At 39.2% G+C, this 23575-nt stretch overlaps 1 protein-coding gene across 2 annotated transcripts in view; it reads right to left on the bottom strand.

Annotated features, from left to right (window-relative positions):
* Positions 1-4513: 4513 nt before the first annotated feature.
* The window catches only part of asap3 (ArfGAP with SH3 domain, ankyrin repeat and PH domain 3), a 34056-nt gene continuing 14994 nt past the window's right edge, over positions 4514-23575 (bottom strand). The window contains exons 7-26 of one of the 2 annotated variants that reach the window (XM_088002329.1): positions 22544-22629; positions 22277-22352; positions 20321-20407; positions 19154-19263; positions 18392-18461; positions 18218-18305; positions 18051-18099; positions 16478-16644; positions 15857-15990; positions 15633-15724; positions 15373-15553; positions 14041-14126; positions 13822-13937; positions 13120-13187; positions 12078-12185; positions 11668-11881; positions 10865-11141; positions 10274-10484; positions 10063-10187; positions 4514-7296 (exon numbers count right to left, since the gene is read on the bottom strand). In XM_088002329.1, coding sequence (XP_087858455.1) covers positions 7230-7296; positions 10063-10187; positions 10274-10484; positions 10865-11141; positions 11668-11881; positions 12078-12185; positions 13120-13187; positions 13822-13937; positions 14041-14126; positions 15373-15553; positions 15633-15724; positions 15857-15990; positions 16478-16644; positions 18051-18099; positions 18218-18305; positions 18392-18461; positions 19154-19263; positions 20321-20407; positions 22277-22352; positions 22544-22629 — 2412 coding nt within the window. In that variant the 3' untranslated portion in view covers positions 4514-7229. Of the gene's footprint in view, positions 7297-10058; positions 10188-10273; positions 10485-10864; positions 11142-11667; positions 11882-12077; positions 12186-13119; positions 13188-13821; positions 13938-14040; positions 14127-15372; positions 15554-15632; positions 15725-15856; positions 15991-16477; positions 16645-18050; positions 18100-18217; positions 18306-18391; positions 18462-19153; positions 19264-20320; positions 20408-22276; positions 22353-22543; positions 22630-23575 lie in introns of both variants that reach the window. The other variant, XM_015007120.2, reaches the window with a different exon arrangement.

Below are 23575 nucleotides of genomic sequence, written 5' to 3'. Positions count from 1 at the left end.
TTTGGGCATTAACAGTTTATGTAGTGATCCACACTCAGTCTAGGTTCACTGTTTGTACGGGTAAAATGTCCTGACAAACACCCTTTTTTCTGCAGTAACACGATCCCTGATGGTGCTTTGCTACGAAGAACCAGAAGCCAGGCTGCACAACAGGGAGACACAAGCTTTGATTGTATCACCACTTTCACTAAATGATTCATTCCGTTTGTGATTCTTCTTTCTTTCTTTCTTTCTTATTTTCTTTCTTTTCTTTTTGCTTGCTTGCACAAATTTAATGGATGTTTTAGAAGCATCCACTTCATGTACTTTTATAGAGTTAAGAATAACAGAGGAAGACACTAATGGGAGACCAGGTTGCCTGTGTTTGACTAAATGCATTTATAAGAAAACTATGATGCATGTAAAGGATGTGAAGACTCTCCACATGAGGCTGGTTCACTTCAGTAGGAGCTGGATTTGGGTCATTGCTAATTTTGACTTGAAGGGCTTAAAAATGGAGTTTGTCTGTGTTGCTTGGAAACACTTAAAGGAGCACTCTATCAAATAGTTTGTCAAACAATTTATTCACATTGTGGATCTGAGACTTTTTCAGAACAACAAGATACAGATATTTCCATACAGACTGACATTTTAAAACAATAAAACAGAATTTTGTATTTATTTTAGTTATGTGTTTTATGACAACAAAAACAGATAAAAAGATCAGTTGGTACTGCAACATGTGCATGTCTGCCTCATATGGGTTTTACTCTGGTTTGAAGGACCGTTTAAATACAATTTTACTGGCAATCCTGTTGGACACGCTTCGCTTAGTCCCCAGTGAATATTAAGAAAATCAATAATCCAGGTCTCACATGGGTCCTACTTTTCTCCCAGAATTGTCTTTTATAAAATCTATTTCGGCATTTCTCTGTAACCTGTGAGAAATCTTATCTGCCAACCCAGATCCCAGTCAGATACTAGCTGGGATGTTTGGCTGAAAGTGTTTTTCAGTGTTGGATGCAGTGATGAACTGTTCTGATGAACACAACGTTTAGAATATCTTGTTTTCCCAAATTGTAACTAGAAAACAGTTATTTAGGGATTGGAACAAGTAGCTGGTTGTCCTCTAGTTTAAACCAGGAAGTTACTCATATTCTCCATTTTTCTATATGAAGCAAAGACGACATTAGAGAGAATTCTGAATTTACCAGTGATACTTGTGGTTTTAATCTGAGAACCGTTGTGAGAAATAGCTGGAGTGCCTCTTCATTCAAAGAAAATGTTTCTCTTGACCTACTGATAGCCACGACGTCTTTCTCCTTGAATGTTGACTATTTAGCTCAGCATTATACATGCCCAAAGTAAAAAAAAGAAAAAGATGCTTTCTGGCTTTGTGCACATCTATACCAAACATTAGTGTAGAAAGGCTTTATTTAATAACATGTATTTATGCTCCTGTATATATAGAGCTACGTGTACATACAGTTGGCCTGATTTGCTGTTTGAGATTTTTCTGTTTTGGTCTTTACAGAAAGGATGGTACTCACACAAACAGCCGGACAACATTTACATATGGGCCCCATATGGGTAGAAATACTGGGTCAAAGATGGGATTGTATCTATGTTACATACTGACTTCATTTTAATGTTTTGTTGCAGAAGAATATTGGAACCTGTGTGGATTTTCTTTATGGGACCCAGTTAAAACCCACATGGGGTGCCTGAATTTCTCACACATTACCCAAAGATCTCTGGGCCCACTTGCAGAATGAATGTAATGTTGATTGTTGGGTGTTTCTGTATTTTTTCTGAACACTGGTTAAATAATATTTCCATTTTGAACCTGTGGCTAGTATTTACTTTGATGAATTTGGAACCTGTTACCACAGCTCCAGCTCATTTAGCCCTTTACTCACATCAACACTGACTAGCCACAGGCTCAAAACCACCTTTATGAAGTTTAACACTTGAATGTTTGAATAATTCATGTTTACTTATGCATACCAGTTATTTATTTCTTTAAAATTTGTGTGATATTCTTATGGTATGTTTAAAAGCTATAGCGTTTTTCCTCAGTTATTATTGACTACAATTAGAGCTGCACACTTCAGCATCATCTGTTTTTCATGAAAAAAGCTTTATGATAAAACGTTAATTCATTTTCTGCTTTGGGTTCCTGCTTTGTTTAGTTTGCAACAATAAATTTCTGCACAACGCTACACAATTATTAAAAGACTCCTCTCAAGCTTATCTTTTGAAAGATTATTTGTTGGCAACATGATACAATTTATTAATAAATTAACTAAATGACTTGAATGTTGTGGGGGGAAAAATTCTTGTTTCAGATTTATATGTTTGGAGTAGGCAAACACAAAGGGTTAAATTTCACATGCGTTGCTTGAGAAAGGAAAAGTCTCAGGACTATTTGGGTCACCTTGCAGCGTTTCCCAGCAGCTTGCAGGGCATGGTCAGCAGAAAAAAGCTCTTTGACGTAGCAAGATGCTGCACGCCAGAAGGAGGAAGCTGTAAAAGCTGCATCAGCCACAAAGATTTAGCAGGCCTTAAACTGTAATGCTGGCCCATTAAATCCCTTTCTCAGCTGATTGTTTGGTAAAGGGAGGGTTTGATAAAACAGAAGTGGGATGCAAATGGAAGAATTAATGGAAATATTACCCACTTCTGAAAGCTCTTCGTTGGAAGCGAGGGTTTATGAAGTTACATTAAGATGATTATTCCATTTTTCATAAGAAGCATTAGCATTTACATGGAACTTACAGTTGAAGCCTGGATGTTTACACACATTTTATGAAAACACAAACATCAAAATACACTTTTAATGCTTTAAATCAGTTAGAATCACTTAAATACTGTTTTATGCATTCATATGTTCAAACAATTACATGCAAATCTAAATATTATGGAAATGTCCAGCCATCACACCGTCCAGGAACCAGATGAGAGGAACGCATTTTGGTGAGAAATCTTTGAACCAACCTGAGAACAAGAGCAAAAACCCTGAGAAAAAACTGCCAGAAGCTGGAAAAGTGGTGCAATTTTCCAAGTCATGTTCCAAGTTAGGCTGAATGGTCACTCAGGAAGGAAGAGGTCGTTACGCTGAAGGCAAAAACAAAAAAAACAGGGACAAAGCCCTTAGTCTTTGGATACATCACTTGTGGTCTGTTGAAATATGAAATGAAAATTTAAATGTTTGGTCTTAATACCCAAAGGTGAAGAAAATTTGTTATGTCTAAAAGTCAGAGTGAAAACAGTGAAGTATGAAAAATCTCAAAAATATCCAGCAGGCGACAAATGGGATTTCCAAATGGATGATAATCCTGAGGATCCCACCAAATTAGTCACAAAGAGGCTTGATGTGTGAGCAGAACAAAAAGGTGTGTGAGTATAATACCTGACAAATTTTCAGCCGTTCTGCTGGGGAAAATTCAGAAAAAATTATAATACTATAATGCAAAATAGTGAACCTTTCAAGGTGAGTGCTGTTTGTATATATGGTAAGCGCCAATGCATGGCACAGGCAGGCCTGATGGGGAGAGAAGCTTATCTGTGCTGGCAGAACAGAGCAGGCTGCAGCCTGATGGCTCCATGTGCCGGCTGCTTACGTAAGTGACAGGCTGGAGTTTCATCATTCTGACTTTCGGATAGCGGGTCAGAGCAAAGTCACATCCAGATGGGTTTAAAACGAGGCTGCAGGGACGACTGTCAAAAGAGAGGCCTGAGGAGATTTTCCTCAGGAATGCATTCAGATTAGAGACGGAAAAAATGCACAAATTCAGTAAAAAATGTCTCTAGATTTAAAACATAGACGTATGTTAAGCATTTCACAATTATGGCAAATTATTTACAATTCTAAATGTATATTTGAAGTTTATTCTCACATGATTTTATTCTCATGACTATTCTCAAAATATGACTTATTACGATTTTATTCTAATTAGATTTTCTTGTAATTTTATGACTTCATTCTCGTAATACTGGCTGTTCTCAAAATATGACTATTTTCATATGATTACGACTCTATTCTCTTTATTTTGACTTTATTCTCGCACTGTATTCCCATAATTTTATGACTTTCTCATAGGAAGACTATATTCTTTTAATATTATGACTTCTTCTCGTAATTTAATGTTTTTATTTTTTCTTGGTATGTGAAATTTGGAACCTGTTATCCGGAAATCTTCAGACCTCAAACCCATGAGAGCCTGAGTTCAGAAACAGAAGCCAACAACCTGGGCTCAACTCCAACGCACTAAAAGACAAAAACGTGTCTCCACCAGTTGGGATTGTAAATAAGATTAATATGCAGAGTGTCAAAAAAAAATACAGAAGTTAAAATGAATAATAATTAACACTGGGAAAATGTGAACTTTGCATGAATTTAAGAATGTAGAAGGAAAACATACTGAATAAATAAATATGCCCACACTTAATGAATAATGTAACTAACGTTTTTAGTTTTAGCATCTGTTGTGCAAGTAGAAACAAATATATGACTTCATTTACAGCAAAGAGCTTCATTGAACATGTTTAATGCATATGTTACAAACTAAAGCGAGCTCATTTCTTGTTTACATTTCACACAGTCCCCACTGAGAGTGACAATCTGCTGCAGTCATCTGTTCCCTCACACTTCCATGTTTCTCTGCCTCATAACCAACACAGTAACCGGATGATGTGAACAGAAATAGCAGACTCCAAACCAGCTTTCTAAATGCTTTTACCCCCTTACTGCATGTCTGTTTAAGTTAGAAAAATTCCCTTTTACACCATTATTCTGACTCCAGCAGTCAGGTGGATAACCAAAGCAAATGTTGCACAATAACATGTGATGTTACGTTAAAAAACAAAAAGTAACACTGTCCCTTAAAATTCATATCACGTGGGAAAACAAGCAACGTATAACAATTATTCAGGATATATACAGTGCATGTTGAAAGTGGGCACAATGAAATGTTTGTGCTACGAAAACCCCCCCCGAGACCGATATAAATAACTTTCAAACGTTTTCCACCTTTAATCTGACATATTTTATATAGAATTCACCCTATAAGCAAACCTGGTTGCATAAGTATACACGCCCTTTATTGAATCACCTTTTATTTTATTTATTTTGAACAAACAAAAGTAAAATCAAGGAAAAAGAAAAGGGAAATAAAAGTTAAAACTAATTATCATGCCCATTTGACATACAATTTTTTATTATCTGTTCGATTTCATTCAGCTTAAAGAAAATTTGAACCAGAGTTATAATGAATCTAATTAGCTGGAAATACAATGTAATTGTTCCAAAGGGATTTTCCTCACTATTTAGTGAAAGTCATTATTGGCAGAGTTGTTAGAAAGTTTTAAAAGGATCTCACTTTCAAGAGATAAAACGGTATCATTCAGGAGAAGGGTACAAAACAATTTACTACATCACATGCGAAATAGAAAACTTGTTGAGGTTTAGAAACTTTTTCTATAAAAAAGGCTTTTTTATTGAAGAGTGGATTAAAAGCAGTTAACATTTTATTATTATTTTTGGTTGTAGTACAAAGTTTTTAAGACGAGAAACAATTTACAAATGTAGAGATTTTACAGAAGAATTTTCTTCTAAAAGGTCTTTCAAAAACTTTGAAGCAGAAGATGTTAGTCTTATGAACACAAAGCTCAACTTCTGGGCCTCACCAAAAAAACAGCACGCCTTCACCAAAACACAGTGGTGGCAGCATCATCCTGTGGGGTTAGTTTCACTTCAGATGAAACTTGGTGTTTTTGTCAAGAGGGATGAAACTGCTGTTCACTAAAAACCTTAGACTGGCTAAAACTGAGGATGAGAAGCAGGTTTATTTCATAACATCACATTCAGTCCAAACATCTAAATTAGAAGGCAAAAATGGCAGAATATTTGAAATAACCTAATGAATTAGGTTTGTGTGATGATGTGACACGTTTTCAGAAAAGCAGACAAGGCAAATATGACCAAATCCAGATGTTGACACCCTTACCAAAGACTGAAAACAAAATAGTATTAGTTTAAAGATGTTATACACTTATGCAATTACATTACTGCAGTTTGTAATATTATCTTCTACTAATAAATGTATTTTCCAGCTGAACTGTACAGGATATTTCTCACATTAAAGGTGGAAAAACTTCATGATTCCTCTTATTTGCATATTTTATATAACCAGAACTTGGCATTTTATTACGAGCATGTCCTCGCCTTGTATCAACTTTGTGTGTTAAGTTTGACCAAATATGTACAAGAAATGGTGTAAATGAAAATAAATGTGCATCATTTACTCACAAATATCCAATATAATAAGCTTTCTGACTCCTGGAAGCTGACTCGTGTGTAAGCGTGCATGTGTGGCATGAAAAATGTGGCCTTACAGTGAAAAAAATCTTGAAGAAATTACTGTGCTGGGGTGCAGTTATTAGCAAGTCCACTTTAAGTGCCATTTCCTGGACGGACAGAGGGACTTCTTATATTTATTTTTCCCTCCAACACGCCGCTGTTACTCCAGGTTCTCCGGGGACTGATGCCTGGAGGCAGCGGGAAACAGGATCCCGGCCTCCGTCTGCAGCCAGCCTGGGCCTGGAGTCGCCGCGGCTCAGCCAAAGTTTCAGATCTCTCGCTGGGCTACGCAGACATATCGACGTTTTACTGGAGACAGACTGGAGCCAGTGTACTGGAGGCAGGCACGATCCGGACCAGTCTGCGGCAGATACTGGGCGGGTCTGAACCTCATATGACTCATTAACCTGTGATTTCAAATCCTTGTCATTTTCAGTTCAGAGTGAATTAAAGCAGCTGACTCCTGGCTAATTAAACATTTACAGCTCTCCCAACTCTTCAGAGGATTCCTCTGAAACTTAAAGTGCCTTCAAGAGGTTTTTGTCCTGCAGGGAAATTTTGCCTATATGCACAAGTCTTATATCAATACAGGCAGCTTATATATCTGCAGCCCAAATGTTTGATTAATATTTAAAAGAACATTAAAGCAATTCACAGTCATTGCTTTATCTTTGCAACTGCAAGTTTAAGACAACAAATAAAAGTTTCCAGTTTCTTTGTTGCTTTCTGAGATGAGTAATAGTCCCCTAAAAAAGACGATTTTGTCGTGCAGATGTCCTTTGGTCAGTCGATCCTGTTGTTAAAATATTCCCAGATTACTTGGATCCATGAATAGAACAGTATTTCCTTTCCCAAATGTGGTGATGAAGTCCAAACTAGCATCATTCTGTTACTTTGTGCACATAGTTGACAGGAAAGGTTCCACTCCTGGAAGGGTCACCATCAATATGGCCGACCTGTCAGGAAGATGACAAATGCAATGTTTAAGTTCCTCACACTGTATAAAAAACTCAATTTATGATAAAGAATTCAACATTTACTGAATGTCATTTCAAAACATGTGTAAAATAATGAATGAAATGTCTGATAAGCACATTAATCATCAGCTGTCAGTTAAAACTATCAGTAAATATAGTTTTGTAGCACATAGCTGAGAAATGTTAAGTAACCAATTATGGTAAATCTGCAGTGCTTTGCACTGAACTTTTTATCATATTACAACCACAAACTTTAACACTTTTTCTGATTTCATTTGTCCACCGACACAAGTTAGTGCTCAATTATGGAATGGAATCAGAATTTCCTAGAAATCTGAAAAGTATGACATGAATTTGACTCTGATGCCACCAAATAAAACCCAGTTCAACTAGCTGCCCTGTGAAGTCGCCTAATTAGACGTTTTTAATTCTTCCCTCCAAAAAAAGCTCAACCTCAGTCAGGTTGGATGGAGAACAGCTGCAAACATCAATTTTCAAGAGTTGCAACAGATCTTGAATTGGATTTGACTAGGCCATTCCAACACATCATTATAGTTTGACTCTATTCTAGCTCCCACTGTATGTTTAGGGTTGTCAGTTTATGTGGACGGCCTGTTATGGTAGATTTATATCTGTGCCAAACTTTTCCATTTTCTGATGATGGATTGTATCGTGTTTAGTGAGAGAACAACTTCATTCCTGGCCTGACTTCCAGTACTTTAGGATTTATGATGCTTTTTGTTCACTAATGTTCTCTAGTGGACAAAAAGCATCTATAAAACCTTAAGTTTTATAGATTTGTTATAAAACTCACAAATCAATAAAACCTTAAGAGAGGAGCTGGATTAATACTGAAATAAAATCTTTACACTGTGTTTCCAAGCCAGGTGACTTCTGAATGTAATCGTTTGCTCTGGGTTTCAGAGTTAGGAATACAAACAATTAATAGTTTTATTAATGGTTTATTAATAGTTCATGGGGGATTAAGTATTTTAAGTATTTTAGGGCTGAAACGATTCCTCGAATGATTCGAGTACCTCGATTACTAAAATTCCTCGAGGAAAATTTACCTGCCTCGAAGCTTCGTTAATTTATGCTTTATTAGTTAGCGCACCGTGTTCCGGCCGGGACTTCATTTGCGTTGCGCGGAGCTCTCACTTCCGCCTCTGAGTTGTTGACAAAAGCTAAGTCTCAGCGGCATAAAGTCCAATCTTCAAGATTGGTCCGTGGGGATTTTATTGATTGATGATAATGCCCGACTTTTTATCGTTTTTGGGGAACCAATAAGCATCCTTAAAATGACTGGGGGAATGCCTGGAGTACGGCAGCATTTCTCCTCCGGGGCTGCTAGTTGAAAGCGAACGGCGGGAAGAGCGCTGAGGTGAGCGGATAGCCTGAACAGGGCGGGCGGCTGAGTAGCTGATGCTTACCGTGTAAATGTAGCTTTACCGACGAACCGCACAATAAATTTCATATCCCGGTCTGAAGAAACGGGTGGCGGAGCGCATCGTACATGGCTGGTAGATGAGTTTCTGAGTGTGACCAGTGAAGGTGTCGTAAATATCCCGTATTGCTTCCCCCCGTGTTCGTCCCCCGGTCTAACGGTTCGTCAGTCCGCTGGTCTATTTCCTCCCCTCCACCCCATCTTACGTTCGTTCATTCGCCCTCTCCTCCCACTCCAGGCGGCATTTCCCGTATTTTCAAACCCAAAGCGTGACAGGTTAGGTGGCAAGGTGAGTTTAATTAATCTATTAAACTCACTGAAGATGAATACATAAACTAAAAGCTGGATTGTAGACATTTTTTATAAGCATATTTGTGAGCCTGCCTCTTTGTTATTAAATTCAATATAATTTCAGATTTTTCTATAACTTTTCTTCTGGTTAACTTAGAAAGTGAGCTATTATTGTTACAGGCTAGTTTTCTAAACTACAAAAAAGCAACTGTTAGGGATGCTCAAATATGAAAAATTGGACTGATAGTGATATCTGATAGTAACACTGGTATTATGCCAGATTTACCAATATTTCATTTTAGAATTTTTTTTTATCCGATTACTCGATTAATCGTAAGAATAATCGATAGATTACTCGATTACTAAAATATTCGTTTACAACAGCCCTAAAGTATTTTCTTCTTTTCATCTTTATCTATTCAGCAATCTAAGAGGTTCCTGTTTTATATTATAAATATATTTAAGTTTAACAACGTAAAAAAACACAATTTTCTGTTTAATCAGCCAGCTCTTAACAGAGTTGACACAAAATGTTGTTAAACTTTAGTGATGTGCGTCTTTTTGTAAATTCAGCATATTGAAAATTAGCCTTTTATGTTATGGAAAGACAGTCGGAGATCTTGATACAAGAGAAACCCGGGTTTTTAAGAAAATCAGCACTTCTTAATTAATCATTAGATGATTAAGAAGATCAATCAACTTTAGATCAACTCATTAATCGATAACTTGCGTCCCTAATTATAGAAGAGGATTTGCATACAGATGTGTGCCAAATGTTTCAGATTTTAATTTGTAAAAAATGCCAAACATCGGGGTTGATCAATACATCGAAGCTGGTGGTTGTAGCTACAAAACGTGAAGAAGTTCATTAGGGAGCAACACTGAACACAAGTTATTCTTAAAAATTCAGGTTTTTTAATGGATGATTTTATTTTAATAAAAAACAAAATTCAACCTTTGCAGAGAAAAATATGTAGCTTAAAAAGAAAACTGTAGTTGCACTTACCCACCAGTGGGGGTCATTAGTGGCTGTGACCACAATGACTTCATCTTTGAAGAAGGCGAGCTGCTCGGCGCTGACCGCTCGGCAGTCCACCAAAGCCTTTACGCGTTTCTGTGGCCTGCTGACCGAAACCTGCATGAAACGAGGAACACCATGAGAAGAACCTCTCTGGACCGGCCGGCTGAGCCAAACACAATAAGGTGTCTGTGCGGTCGCACCATCGCATTCCTGCGGGAGCGAGGACCACAAGTCACAGAGGGGGAGGACGAAGGCGCTGGAGACGGAGCCAAGCCGTTTCCGTTCCCCACCAGGCTGCAGTACAGCTCCTCCTGGCTGCCCACGCAGGGCGGCGCCAGAGAGCCCACGTTGCCCTTTCCGAAGCTGCCACCTCCGGTGCTGGTGCGCCGATAGGAGGTGGTCTTCTCTGAGCTGATAACACCACAGGAGGACAGTCAGGGGGTTTTGGTATTAACAGAGGAGACTCAAGAATTTTAAATTTTAACTGTTCTTTTTTTTTGTTGTTCTGTGTGATTCTCCAGAACTACTGGTAGTTAAGAAGACCCTTAGCATGATGCTACCACCTCCATGCTTGGCAACTAGTACAATTTGGGGGTGGAGCGATATGGCTTGAAAGTAAAATCTACAATTTTTTCCATATAAAATTACATTTTAATTGATCAATTTTCCAAAACTTGCATTTATTTCAGACATCCTTTCTGTTAGCTGTCCTGAATACAAAATCCAAATAAATCTGCATGGCACTGAATAAATATTTTTATTCTGAGGATAATCTGGAGCTCTTTTCTCACCTGACTGGTCCACCGTGATTCTGACTGGACGCCTGTGAGACACTTTGAGGGGTCTGGCCGTCCCAGGTCTGCCTGTGCGATCTTTGCAGACCTCCGTGTCCGTGTGAGGACCGTTGGGCTCTCCCACTGTGACTCTGGGTTTCTGTAGTTGACGAAGAGGAGCCGTGTTTCGTTTGAGTCTGAGGACTGGACGAGTGGGACGACGAGTTGGAGCAGCGGCGCAGGATGTGGGCTCCATCCTGGGCTGTTGTGACTGAAATCTGCGGGTCTGAGCGGCCTGGGGAGGAAAACGTATCCGATTCTGAATGTCTTCATGGCAATCATGACTTTATTCATGCAATACATTTATTTCAGTAAAGATTTTTCCCAAACTGATATAAATCAAAATTTGATCTTGTATTGAGGCGTTGCAGTAAAATAGTTGGCAACAACAAAGTTTCCATTACAAATGTGTGCAAAACTTTGTTGATGTTTCGGCAGCGAAAAAAAAAGCAATTTCGCAATTGTGACGTTTCCATTAAATATTGCAATTAACATGTGAATGCATTTATTAGTTCAATAAGTCATTAAGAAACATCCTGCAACATCATCTTCCAACTACTTCCTGTTGTCTTCTTCGTATTTTCCGCTGGTTGCAGTTTTGTGAAATACATCCATTTTGATATCTCCGAAAAACCGCCTCATCCAAGCACAAATTTTTTTTTATCTTTTTTCATTGACGTGTTTCCATTAAACAAATTTATTTTTGAAATTTACATTTGAGCAAGTTTTTGGTCAATGGAAACGCAGCTACAGTGACTTACCTCTTAGGACTGATTTGGCTGGCAGCGGTGGTGGCAGAGATGCTCCAGGGGGGGCGCTGTTGGCAGGAGGATTCTTGTACAGGAAGTCCAGATTCTCATAGGTCTGACAGGGCCTGACACCTGGACTTGTGCCATTGCTGGCTGTCCACTGGGCAAAGGCAGATCCGCCACCTCCGTTTGATGGAGGAGAGCGGTTTTTGGGTAACGGACTCACCTGGAGGTAGATGGAAAGAGAATGCTATAAAAATCTCCACCTTTATAGAATCTTCTTTGGCTAAGAGTCAAGCTCAGTAACTCAGTATTTGGGTGTGTGTGTGTGTGTGTGTGTGTGTGTGTGTGTGTGTGTGTGTGTGTGTGTGTGTGTGTGTGTGTGTGTGTGTGTGTGCGTGTGTGTGTGTGCGTGTATTTACTCTCTCATCCAGGTCATCCTCGCTGTCATAGAACTCCTGAGACTGACTCTCCCACATGTACTCCACATGGATCTGAGAGTTGAACTTCCCACTTTGGGCCAGCTCCAACTGAAGAAACACACACATGCATTAACAGAACAGAAAAGACATTCTGCAAGGAAACGATCAATTCTACGGAGGCCTCTAGGGGAAACAGGGGATTCCCCCCCTTTGCGTTACCTCACAATAATGTATTTACTAGTTTGTAGTCGTTTCATCTTGAACACTGAAAGTTTAAGGTTTTCCCATGTATGTCTCTTGTTTGTGAGATATCAACCAGTTTTTTGTGCCAAAAAATTTCACTGATGATCTTTATGTAGATATTAAATAGACATCTGCAATACTACTGCAAAATAACGTAAAAGAAAATATTTCCCCGCTGGCCTCTAGGGGGCTCTGTAGCACAAACTCCTTTGCTCTGATTCGGTTTTTTAAAGGAGACCTGGAGGCATCCTGCTCTCGGGTCACACTCTTTAGTTTCTCCTGGATGACTCAAAGCTGTTCCCAGGTCAGCTATGAAGCATGTTCTGGTTCTGATCTGGAGTCTTCATCCCTTAGGATGTGACTAGAAAACCTCCAAATGGAGGCTTCCTGTTCATATCAAGCTCAACTATTAAGCTAACACAAACTAAAGGAAACCATTTTTTTGCATGTATGGGGGAAAAAAACATTTTTTAACATTCAGTTGTTTCTACATCCTGTAATCCAAGGTTATTCACATCAGGCAGGATGTGACAGAAGCTAAGCCTGATTCAGTGGGGGCTGATGGCCGGTAAGAAAATAAAAGCGGTTTATAAATGATGTACACTGGGGCCTGCTGGGGAGGAAGGCTGGGGAGTTTTCTTAAGGCAGGGTTTCCAGCTGTGGATGTTGTGCTTTTTGGTTTCACTCTTCGCTTTCTGGTAGGTATTTTAATGCTGTAACTTGAGCTCACTATGGAGAATCGACGTTCTATTAGCATTTTATTAAAATCTTTAAAGATGGAGGGAAAGCGTGCGCTCACCAGCTCAATGCAGTGAGTGTACTGCAGCCTCTTTGCGATGTCTAGAGCCGTTTCTCCGCTTGAGTTCACTACAGAGAAAACAACAGTAAGTACATGAGTTTTACTCCTCCCTTATGGTAACAGAAGGCTATTAGTAAAGTGCCTTGCAAAAGCATCAATACCCATAAAACTTACCAGAGGAAAAGTCAGGAGAAAGTTGTAAAGTTTAAAACAGGGTTAAGTTATAAAACAATAACACAAGCTTGTAACAATTCACAGAGCTTTGTTCAATGATTTATCTAACAAATTGGATCGATTGGAAACAAAGTAATCCTGGATGAAAACCTGTTAAAAGCTGCAAAAGTTGTGTGACTGGGAAGGAGGGTCACCTTCAATCTGGACAAAGAGCCTAAACAAACACCAAGTCGGAATGCTGTAGATTAGGATGGTCAAGTCAAAGTCCAGATCTAAATCCAATTGAGTCTCTGTGTCTAGAAAACTGATTTTCACATCCCATCTAACTGAGCTTGATCTTTTTAAAGACTGGGTGAGCATGTCAGACTAAATGTGAAAAGAAAACAAAAATTGAAAACCATGTCTTCTTTTATCCGACTTCATAACGGTCAGAAAAGCCATTACAGTTCATCGTTGTAATGTGAGAAATGTGAGAAAGTTCAGGGGCCATGAAAACGCCAGGAGGTCCTGCAGTCCAGTGACATGTACCTGCGTGAATAGAAGCCTTTGTTTTGAGAAGCAGCTTGAGTGATTCAGGGTTGTGGTGCAGGACGCTGTAGTGAAGAGCCGTGTTCCCTTCTGTCGTTTTCTTCTCCAGACAGTTGCTGCATAATAAACAAGCCAAACACACAGACGGTCCTAAGCTTCACCTCACTGCTTTGACAGCATCTGTGAGCAACAGAGAATGGATCCGTATCTGGGTCTGACCTGTTCTGACAGAGGAAGTCCACCAGCGCCAGAGAGCTTCTCTCCTCCAGACGAACGGAGAGGTGAAGAGCCGTTTCTCTGACTCCCTGCAGGAGGAAGGAAACGGCTCTGGTTCAGTAATGGTTGTTCACAGTTTAATCTTCTCTCCATGATGTTCTGGATTTTTTTAAATGTAGATATTTTATGCTTGCAAAGCATATTTGATGAAAAGCAATCATAAAAGAATGGTTTTAGAGGTAGTTGTGTTTTACTAAAAAGTGATATTACTGCACCTGCCACATTTTTTGTAACATTTTCCCCTGATCTGACCATAAGATCACTAAAATAGATTTTGGTTTATTTGAAAAATTCAGACTCAATGCAAACTACCCCCATAAAAACTGAAGCGGCCAGTAAACTTTTCACCCCGACTGTATATTTACACGCTTTTTTCTGCTCAGTCTGGTTTAGCTGCACCACTGATCCAGATATTCTCCCAATGAAGCTTAAATTAGAGCTTGATTTTGCAGTAACTCTTGTATTTTCATGCTAAAAAGTGAAAACTCTCCTGCAGTTTCATCTGTTTACAAGAAGAGCAAAAGGAGTGGCAGCACTGCCTCCCTAATTCAATAAGCTCGTCTCATTTTCTCTCCAGAGACACGAGCTTTGACCTACAAGCTGAAACAATAAAAGCAAGCCAACCAACACAAACAAACAACCTCTCACAACCACAAAGTAAATCACACTCCACATGCTGCTACAGTCAGCCAGGAAGCGCCTGAGAAGTTTAGAGCGTGATTAAAGAGAAGAAGAAGAGACAGAGTGGGGGATGGCAGAGGAAATAATAGATGAAGACATGAGGAAGGAAAAATGTGGATTAGAGGCTAAAAGAGATGGGAGGCGTTTGAAAAACCATTCCAAAGTTTCCCAAAACTTGACTCACTTTTTTACGACGTTATATGTGAGGGAATTCGATTTTCCTTCAATTTTAACACCAGTTATAAAGAAAAAGAAGCACAAACTTTCTGAAACAAACCGGGTTACCTGGTCTACCAACTTTTTGTTCATTTATATCAAACGCAAGACATTTTGGCTTCATGACAAGAATGTGAGATGAGTGTTAAACTCGAGGCTCAGGGGCCAAATCCAGCCCGCCATAGCTTCTGGTGTGGCCCTCTAGACTCCAGACAGAGGCATAAATAGACTCTTCAAGGTAACTTATGTGTTCAAATAGTATTTTATCGATATAATCTGACACAACCGGCCCTTGTGAACAATCATGAAATCGATGTGACCCAAAATGAAAATGAGTTGGACTCCCCTACTCTCCCAGGAACAATAAATGACCTTCACCTGTCCTTCAGGGAGCACCAGCGGCTTGGCCAGGTCTGTTCCCTCGGCATAGAGCTGCAGAAGCGAAACAAGGTCTCGGCTCCTCACCGCGTCGTACAGGCGACCCGGATCCGACTCTTCCCTGCGGAGGACGTACCGACGTTCGGCATACTTTGCCACTATGTACTCCTTCCTGGCATTCCTGTACGGTGAGGGAGACTCATGAAGGACGTGACTTTATACCAGTCAGATGTTTGACTGCAGATGCATCAGGAACTCACATGTCACTCTGTGGTAACGGCTTGACAGAGTCGTTGGGGAGCCCTGCCTCCATGATGTCATTAAACCTGGTGTTGCCAATGCTGACGGCCAACTGAGGAAACACAGGGAAAAATCACAAAGGAGCAAAGTGAAGGTATGTCTGGGAAACGCTGGTATTTAATGTTTTGATCTGGACAATCAACAAGTGTAGATTATAATATGCTGCGGTGAGTTTTTCTAGTACCAGTAACTCTGAGGTGCTGAGCAGATCCAGAGTGAGCGACTGAATCCTGGAGTAATGGACTCCCAGATCTCTGTGGATGCCAGAGCATTCAATGCATGTCAGGATGCCCAGGTTGGTGGACAGCCATGTTGGGTCTGATGCAGAACAGGAAAGCACCTCAATTAAAACTGCAGGCATTAGATGCAACCCAGTGGGTCCAAACATTTGGCCATGGAGACCAAAAATATTTTGTGATTTTTTTTTTGTCCATCTAGAAGGAATTAGGGAGTCATTATTTCTTCAAAAAATGTTTTCTAGTAAGATTTTAAAAAATCAAAGATTTTCATGTAAAAAAAAAAAAGACAAGTTGTGTCCCTCTGCGTAAGAAGCTAGTGCTAAAGGGAAACATGTCTGCACCATTTTTGAGTTGAAAAATGAATTTCATATTTTGAATCTAAATAATAAATTATTTTTATCTAATATATCCCAATTTTTGTTTTTGATATTTTCTTTCCAAAAACCAACACACAAATAGTTCTTCTGCAAATAAAAACAAAAAATATTGGGATTAAAGAAGCTTGCACAAAACAAATAAATCAAACAATGAACCATTAAAATATTTTTGATGAGGGACCAGCTGACCTGGCGCCCCGCAGTCTGCACACGCCTCGTTTCCTGGCATCTGTCGCAGATCTGCGATGATGGACTGGGAAAGTTCCTGCAGGCCACTGTCCTGCACGTGGAGCTGATCTCCTCCCAGCGCCGTGTTCAGGGCCTGCTCCTTACTGTTCTGCAGCACGGACACCCAGCTGAAAGCAAAACCCACACAAACCTTTAGGAAATGCCACGTTTCGCAGTGAGACAGTGGGAAAGCTCTGTGTCCACAACATCAGATGTTTTACAGCGCGTGTTGCGCATGTGTTTGCAGTTCATTTACTGATCAGTCAGCACCACTTTTACTTTCTCAGCTTTATTAGTAACAAGACCCATACTGAGCCACATCTGCAACTTTGTGAGCTTCACAACGTCTTTGCTACAAACTGTTTTCATCTCTCTTTGACCCCACAGAAAAAAAGAACCTGTCAAGAGGCCCATAGACCAGGGAAAAGCAGGGGACATTTACACACCCCCATCCAAAACCACATCAGAACACACTCAGATTCCTCACTAAGCACGTCCCACCCAGAACCAGCTGGGACCAGTGAACCTCCCAGCCAGTACATTGTATGCTTCACTTATTCTGAGCTATAAAAAGGTAAGATTTTGCTTTCAAGCATCATTTTAACAAGAGATATACTGTGAAGTTACAGGATTGGCCTGCCAGAAACTCAATAAGCTCAAGCACTAAACTGTTGTGCTAGCAAACAAGACTCCTCGGTGTGGAAGTTGCTACTGAAGAAAAAGTTGGTCAAAGATTAAGTCAGAGGAAGCACAAAAGGCGAAAAAAGTTATTTAGAATAAAGGACATAATGGTTGTTCTTTCATTCAGCTAACCTTAAACAGATGTCAAAAGATAACAGGACGGTCAAACACACAAAAGATGCTCTGCCTAATGCTTTTAAACATTTAACCTCTGCCATGGAACATGATCCTAAAAGTCACAAGGCAGACTTTGATCCTTGGAGGCCCATCCTGCACTGCAAAGAGAGAAATACCAATCCGAACAAATTAATTCAATATTTGGAAGTGTGGCTGAAATGGACTGAATGACTTTGTTCACTTCCTCTGCTGCCGTTGCTACAACTAAAGGCAGAGAGTAATTGTAAAATAGAGCAGAAAAGCCACGTCATCATTCACAACTCCGTCTGTTCTCTGTTTGGCCTAGTGGAAAATCTATTGGAAGAATCCAAGTGAATGGGAGAAAGCCCAGACTGTGCTGTGAAGACATATTTGAAAGAAGTGGAATAGTGTCCATGCTTGTCTTCCCATAATGCAATAGCTGGCATGCTTCCTAATGTTTTGTCAAAAAACATCTTAGTTAGCTATTATGTATGGGAAAAAATGTAAAAGTCACCCACACTTTCTGTTTTAACTTATCCAGTTCAGGGCAGAAATGTTTCCAGAGTGAAGTCTGCAAAACATCCTCCTTACACAAACCTGAGCTTTATATTTAAGAGCCTTCCTTCACTTGTCACAACTTGTTTCTAAGGTAGTAAAATATAAGATAAGAACTGAATAACATTAAGCAGTATCCCACAGAGGCTTCGGCACTTACATCAGACATTCCTGCTCATCGTCTGCTTGGAAGTGATAAGTCCGATTATCTGGAATAAACAAAAAATAAAAAGTCAAACAGCTGGTAAACTTGTTGGAAGCTCCATAAAAATTAGTTCCAACCCATTTAGATTTCATTTCATACATTTTAGGCAAAAATAAACATACGAGTAACCAAATCAAATGTCCTCCGGTCCTCCGGGTTGGGCCGCACCTGACAGGTCAGAAGGTTCAGTTTGGCTGGAGGTCGATTGATCTGAATGAAAACAAAGCTTCATCAGGCTTTGACTTAAGCTTCATTTTCTCATTTGAATGAACAAAGTGAACTCTTTTATTCCTCACCGTACTGTGGGAAATAGTCAAGTATCCAAATTTGACTCCACATTTCCTCCTCTGCCAAACTTTCCTGATCCTAGATGGTTAAGAGTGTAAAAAAAAAAAAAAAAAAAAGCTGTTTTATCAGTGATCTAACGTTACTAGTAGGTGTGATTTGTGGTGAACAGCACTGCGAGATCCTGAGCCAACCTGTACCTCTGGTTTGGGTAGATCTAAACAAAGTGTTATCAGATTTTATAACTTCATTCCTGTTTTCGTCAACTCAGGAGGTTTTATTCTCCTCTGGTCTGCCATTTATCCAACTGAACCACATCCCCTCTCCTATCTCAGGGTAATCTAGCTGGGTGTGTATATGTGTGTGTGTAAATGCTCCAAAAGTTGGATCTGCTTGTTTGCCAATAAACTCCAAAGGAGGGGCCCCTGCTGGACTCTTCATCCCATAACAAAAACCACATGGTCCAGACGAAGCTCGACTTCGCCCCTCTCCCTCTTTAACAGGCTCAAAAATCCTCTAATTGTTTTAAGTTGCATTTACAGCTTTAAAACAAATTGATTCGAGAGACCCATGATCAGAAGTACAAACCCAGTTAATTAATTAAGAATCATGAAAAGCCAGATCAGTGTCAGGTTGGTTACATAGCTGCACTAAGCCCAAATTTATTCTGGTATTCAAGCCCATGGAGAATGGATGTGAACTTCTGACAAAAACTGTATGTGCAACCCTAATAAAAATCGATTATTTATTGAACCCTGATGAGTTCATTGTACCCGTCGCTCTTCTTTTGAAGGAAGCCAGATTTCTCAGTCCCATATTTCTTGTTTCCTTGTGGCTGGTGGATGCTGTAGCCATTCCCAGAATTCTTCCGGTTCAGATACTCCTGGGATACGAAGACAGTTTAAGAACTTCAGTCAAAACGTTAAACCAGTTGGTGGTTAAGGCATCTAACGTGTGCAGCGTAGTTAGAGTTCTTATTTTTTGCACCAGGTCAGCAGGATGCGATGTGAATTTTTGTAAATAAGTCAAATTAAAACATAAAGTATTTGAGGGTGTTCCTCAAATACTTCTTTTTTTTCCATTTAAAGTATTTAAATAATTTTGCAAATGGTCTAGTTTGCTTCTATGTTAGTTTGCTTCTATGTTGATACAATTAACTATACGGTAGCATCATATTTATTTTATTTAATCTGCTCAACCTTTTCAAAGTCTGTTATCCACTTTAAAATGGACATTTCATTTAAAAAAAAACTAAATACTTAGATTTTTTCCTGTTGTTAACTAATAACTTTGTATTTGCAACATTAGATTTAACTCATTTGGTGAGGATTTTGTTTTTATTTTCATTTAAATTTTTGTTTGTTTATTTGTATATTTTGAGTCCAGAACGCATTCTTATTGGATGTTAACTATAATTATATAATTTACTTGAAATTGGCCATTTACAATGTAATTCCTTTAAATGCAGTTTTAAATGAAGTGTACGGGATAAGATGCTAGACAAAAGTGTTTACATCCCTCCCATTATAGTTGTAGTTTTTCCATTTCTTGTAATGCTCAACTGTTGTTTTTATGTGCATAAATATACATGAACATTTATATATTATATTATATATATATATATATATATATATATATATATATATATATATAAATAAAAAACAATTAAATATTCATCCACAGTTGTGAATTTCTTTGAATCAGTATGGTATTTTAACTGTACAGTATTTTCCGGTCCTCTAAATTTGCTCCTACTGTCTCTGTGGTAATTTGCATGCTTCAATTTGCCTGCCAATAACCGTTACCCGAGTAGTAACGGTTATTTGTAATCATGTTTTTTCTCCTTTCATTTATTCGGTGTTTTATTTGTTCATCTGCTGACAGAAGACATTAATTTCGGCATCAAAGAACTGAATAAAGCAAATCCGAACTCGGCTTACCTCTTTGCCCTCGACCTGCAGAAGTAACCTGAGAGAATCCCTCAGCTGAAGGAGTTTTTTTACCTCCTCGTCCTGCTCCAGGCGCATCTGCAACACATAAAAGTGTTTTACTCAACCTGAGAAATGCAAAACAACATTAACATTAGGTGGTTCATTAGATAATCTGTATTTTTATCATCATAGGGGTAGAGGGTAAATTAGAACTTTTTGAAATGACATGAATTGTTGCAGACTGGGTCTTAATACTTATTTTTTTTAAAAAGGGCTTTAAGAAAGTATTTGGGTTAGCAAGGCCTTTTTTTGCATTTTCTTCCTGGGAACCATAATAGGTTTTTGATTTTTTACTTCCTTCTTGAGGCTGAGGTCTGGCATGTCTGAACAGGTCAGTGTTCTGCTTCTGCCCACAGAGAACCAGAAAAACATCTAACACTCCCAGTGCCACTGCTAGCAGCCGTTTTCTGGTGACTTTCCCTGGAAGCAGTATAAAGCTACATCTCTGCAGACTGGAGACCAGTGCTTGGAAAAATTGGTTTTGCCTCAAGAAAATATGGAAATAGGGGAATCTTTCAGACAAAGTGCAATGTTGTAAGCTGAACTTGGAGGGGAGAGGAGCAGTCGTCACCAGTGGGAAGAGAGACGTTGGTGTTTGCAACTGAATTAAAATGAAAGTGAAACAAAAGAGAAGTCAAATCTAAAAAAAAAAAAGATTTCCTGCTTTTCTTGTAGGGGTCAAAGAATATCCGTTGGGTGACTCATTGCAGCTGAAGGAAAAAGGTGCAGAGGGAGTGTATGAGTGGATGCATTGGGCCTGGTTAAACTGAGGGTTAGTCATGTCCACACGTTTTCTTCTGGGATAACATCAGAAACACAGACAGGATTTAGTTCTTCCTGACTTTTGAATCCGGAGGTTTAATAAAATAAAAATGCAACTGCCTCATGCATTTCCAGTCATTTGGAGTTTACGGTAATACTAGCTATTAAAGACGCATTATATCCACAGGAAGGCAGTGGGATGGATCCATCCCCGTCCCAAACAGTCTGCTTGGCCCCATCTTTATGAGGCTGGGAGCTGCTGAGGCATTCTGTCAGAAATGCACACAGATTTCATCTCTTCTTCACTGAGTCTGATGCTCTGGAGCCACAAAGTTCTGTTTTTATGTTTAATACAGAAAGCATAAAACAACCTTACTGGAACTATAGAGACTATGTGTGACTGAGACAGCAGTGCAAAGTGTGAATGTGTTCACTAAAAATACTAAAAAAAAATGAAACTTTATGATAATGTTTTTATCTTCCAGTAATTAAATGAGCAATGTAGGACTGGCAGACCACCAACTTTTTAAAAACAAGGAGCGAAGGTTCACACTTTTCAACAGTTCACTCCACGGAGGTGAAAAAAGAGACTCCGACTGGTTTTGAACCTTGGATTCAGGAGAAGATGTGGATCTCAAAAGAAAAAGGTGCATTGCTCAACCTGGCACAAGACTCTAGAGAAGGAGTGAGGAGAACAAGAGATTTGTAATCCAGGTGCTGTTAGAATAATGAGATTTCAGATACAAGCAGGACCATCTTGTATCCAACTGTAATGGAGGCAATTAAAACCTCAACAGAATAATAGAAATGAGAACAGGATGTAAACATGCTGGCATGATGTCATTAGGACTAGAAAAGGATGTTATTTAGGTTACAATGGTTACTGTTTATGAGTCGCAATTCAGTGAGATTAAGAAGTTTATATCAATGTGTGGCTGTAAACAGGATGACTGTGCAATTTAATCTGAGGTAAAAATAGGCCACCACACACAACCTGCAGAGACTTCATGTTGTGTCTAACTTGGTGTGTTCAAGTCCCCTGATTTCTACAAGTTAAGGAAGTTGGGAGGGACTTTTCCAAGTTTCAGGTCCTGCTTTACTGACTGAATGTAAAAAAGACAGATAAAAGCAGCTTCTGTTTACCGTGTGAATAGAAGAAGCAAGTTTCTCAATGAATGGAGTGAGATTCTCTGCAGCTTTCAGCCCATCCTGAAAAAAACTGAAACCAGAAAGCGACATGTTGAGCCATGACTGGGATCCGACTCTGAATGCCTCGGTTTCCAACAAACAAACATCACATGCTGCGGCTGCAAAAGTAGCTTAGTATGTAAGTAAAAACAGTTGAATGAATTAAATAAAACTATGGTCTACAGTTAAAATGATGGAACTGATAATTGCTGACAGACTAACCTGAGCTGGGCCTGGAAATATTTGATGAGGCTTTGGAGCAGATCGGGTCCCTGGCGCACCTTCAGCTCTTGGATCTTCAACAGATACTGAAAACATAAAAACACCTTCGGTTTAAAACCGCTTCATAAAACTGAGCCGCAGAGCGTTTTGACTAAATACTTTACAATCAACTTTGTTCTTGTTAGTGCTGCATTCTTTCCAATATATCTTTATGCTCCTTCAAAGGTTACATTTTACGACACTTTAGTAGGTCAATGGATTCGAAAGGCTTCAGAGAAACAGAAAGCTGGAAGAGCTGCACTGTGAGCGTCATTAAACAGCATGAAAAACCATCTGTCTCTCTGTAGCTCAGCGATCTGTTTTCTGTTATGTTTATATTCATGCCTGTTTCTTTCAGTTTTCCTGGATGTGTGTATGAACAGGGAGGGAGGAGGAAAGACTCAAATTTAAATTCCTTTCCTCTGCCTCTTCTATTGGTGTTCAGCTGCTCTACGTCAGAAGGACAGACCTCAGGATTTTCCTCCAGCTACGTTTACATGAGCTACATACTCATCTGAAGCACACACCAACACCTTCAGTAAAATTTCCCTCATTTTGGGTATTGACATATGTCTGATTAGCATAACAGGAAGGCGAAACGCAACACAACAAAGTCTGTCCTTTTAATCCTCCCAAACTTCTAAGGTCTGCCTGTCATGAAACATCTAAAAGTTGGAAATATTTCTAGCCTTTTCAAAAAGCTCAACAATCTCCAGTGAATACACAGGGAGACTGTACTTCAGTAAAGGTAAGTGTGCTAAATGCTAATATGAGAAGCTAAAAACAGCATAAAATGGTTCTCTTGTCTTTTCTACTTGGTTTGAAAGTGACAGCAAATGTCACCTTTGGTTCTAAATGTAAATAATTAATGACCCCTCACTAACAGAAGGCTAGTAAAAAATGTTTTGAACAGTTTATTATTATCCTTATAGAGAACGTGAAACAGGTCCAAACAGGTGTTAGCAGGTCAAAGGTTACAGAAAAATCAAATAT

This window comes from Poecilia mexicana, unplaced genomic scaffold, assembly GCF_051168715.1.
Source record: "Poecilia mexicana isolate PSO_F unplaced genomic scaffold, ASM5116871v1 scaffold_22, whole genome shotgun sequence".
In the NCBI taxonomy this organism is placed as follows: Eukaryota; Metazoa; Chordata; class Actinopteri; order Cyprinodontiformes; family Poeciliidae; genus Poecilia; species Poecilia mexicana.
The sequence above is the reverse complement of the archived record's forward strand: the minus strand, read 5'-3'. Positions and strand labels throughout refer to the sequence as shown.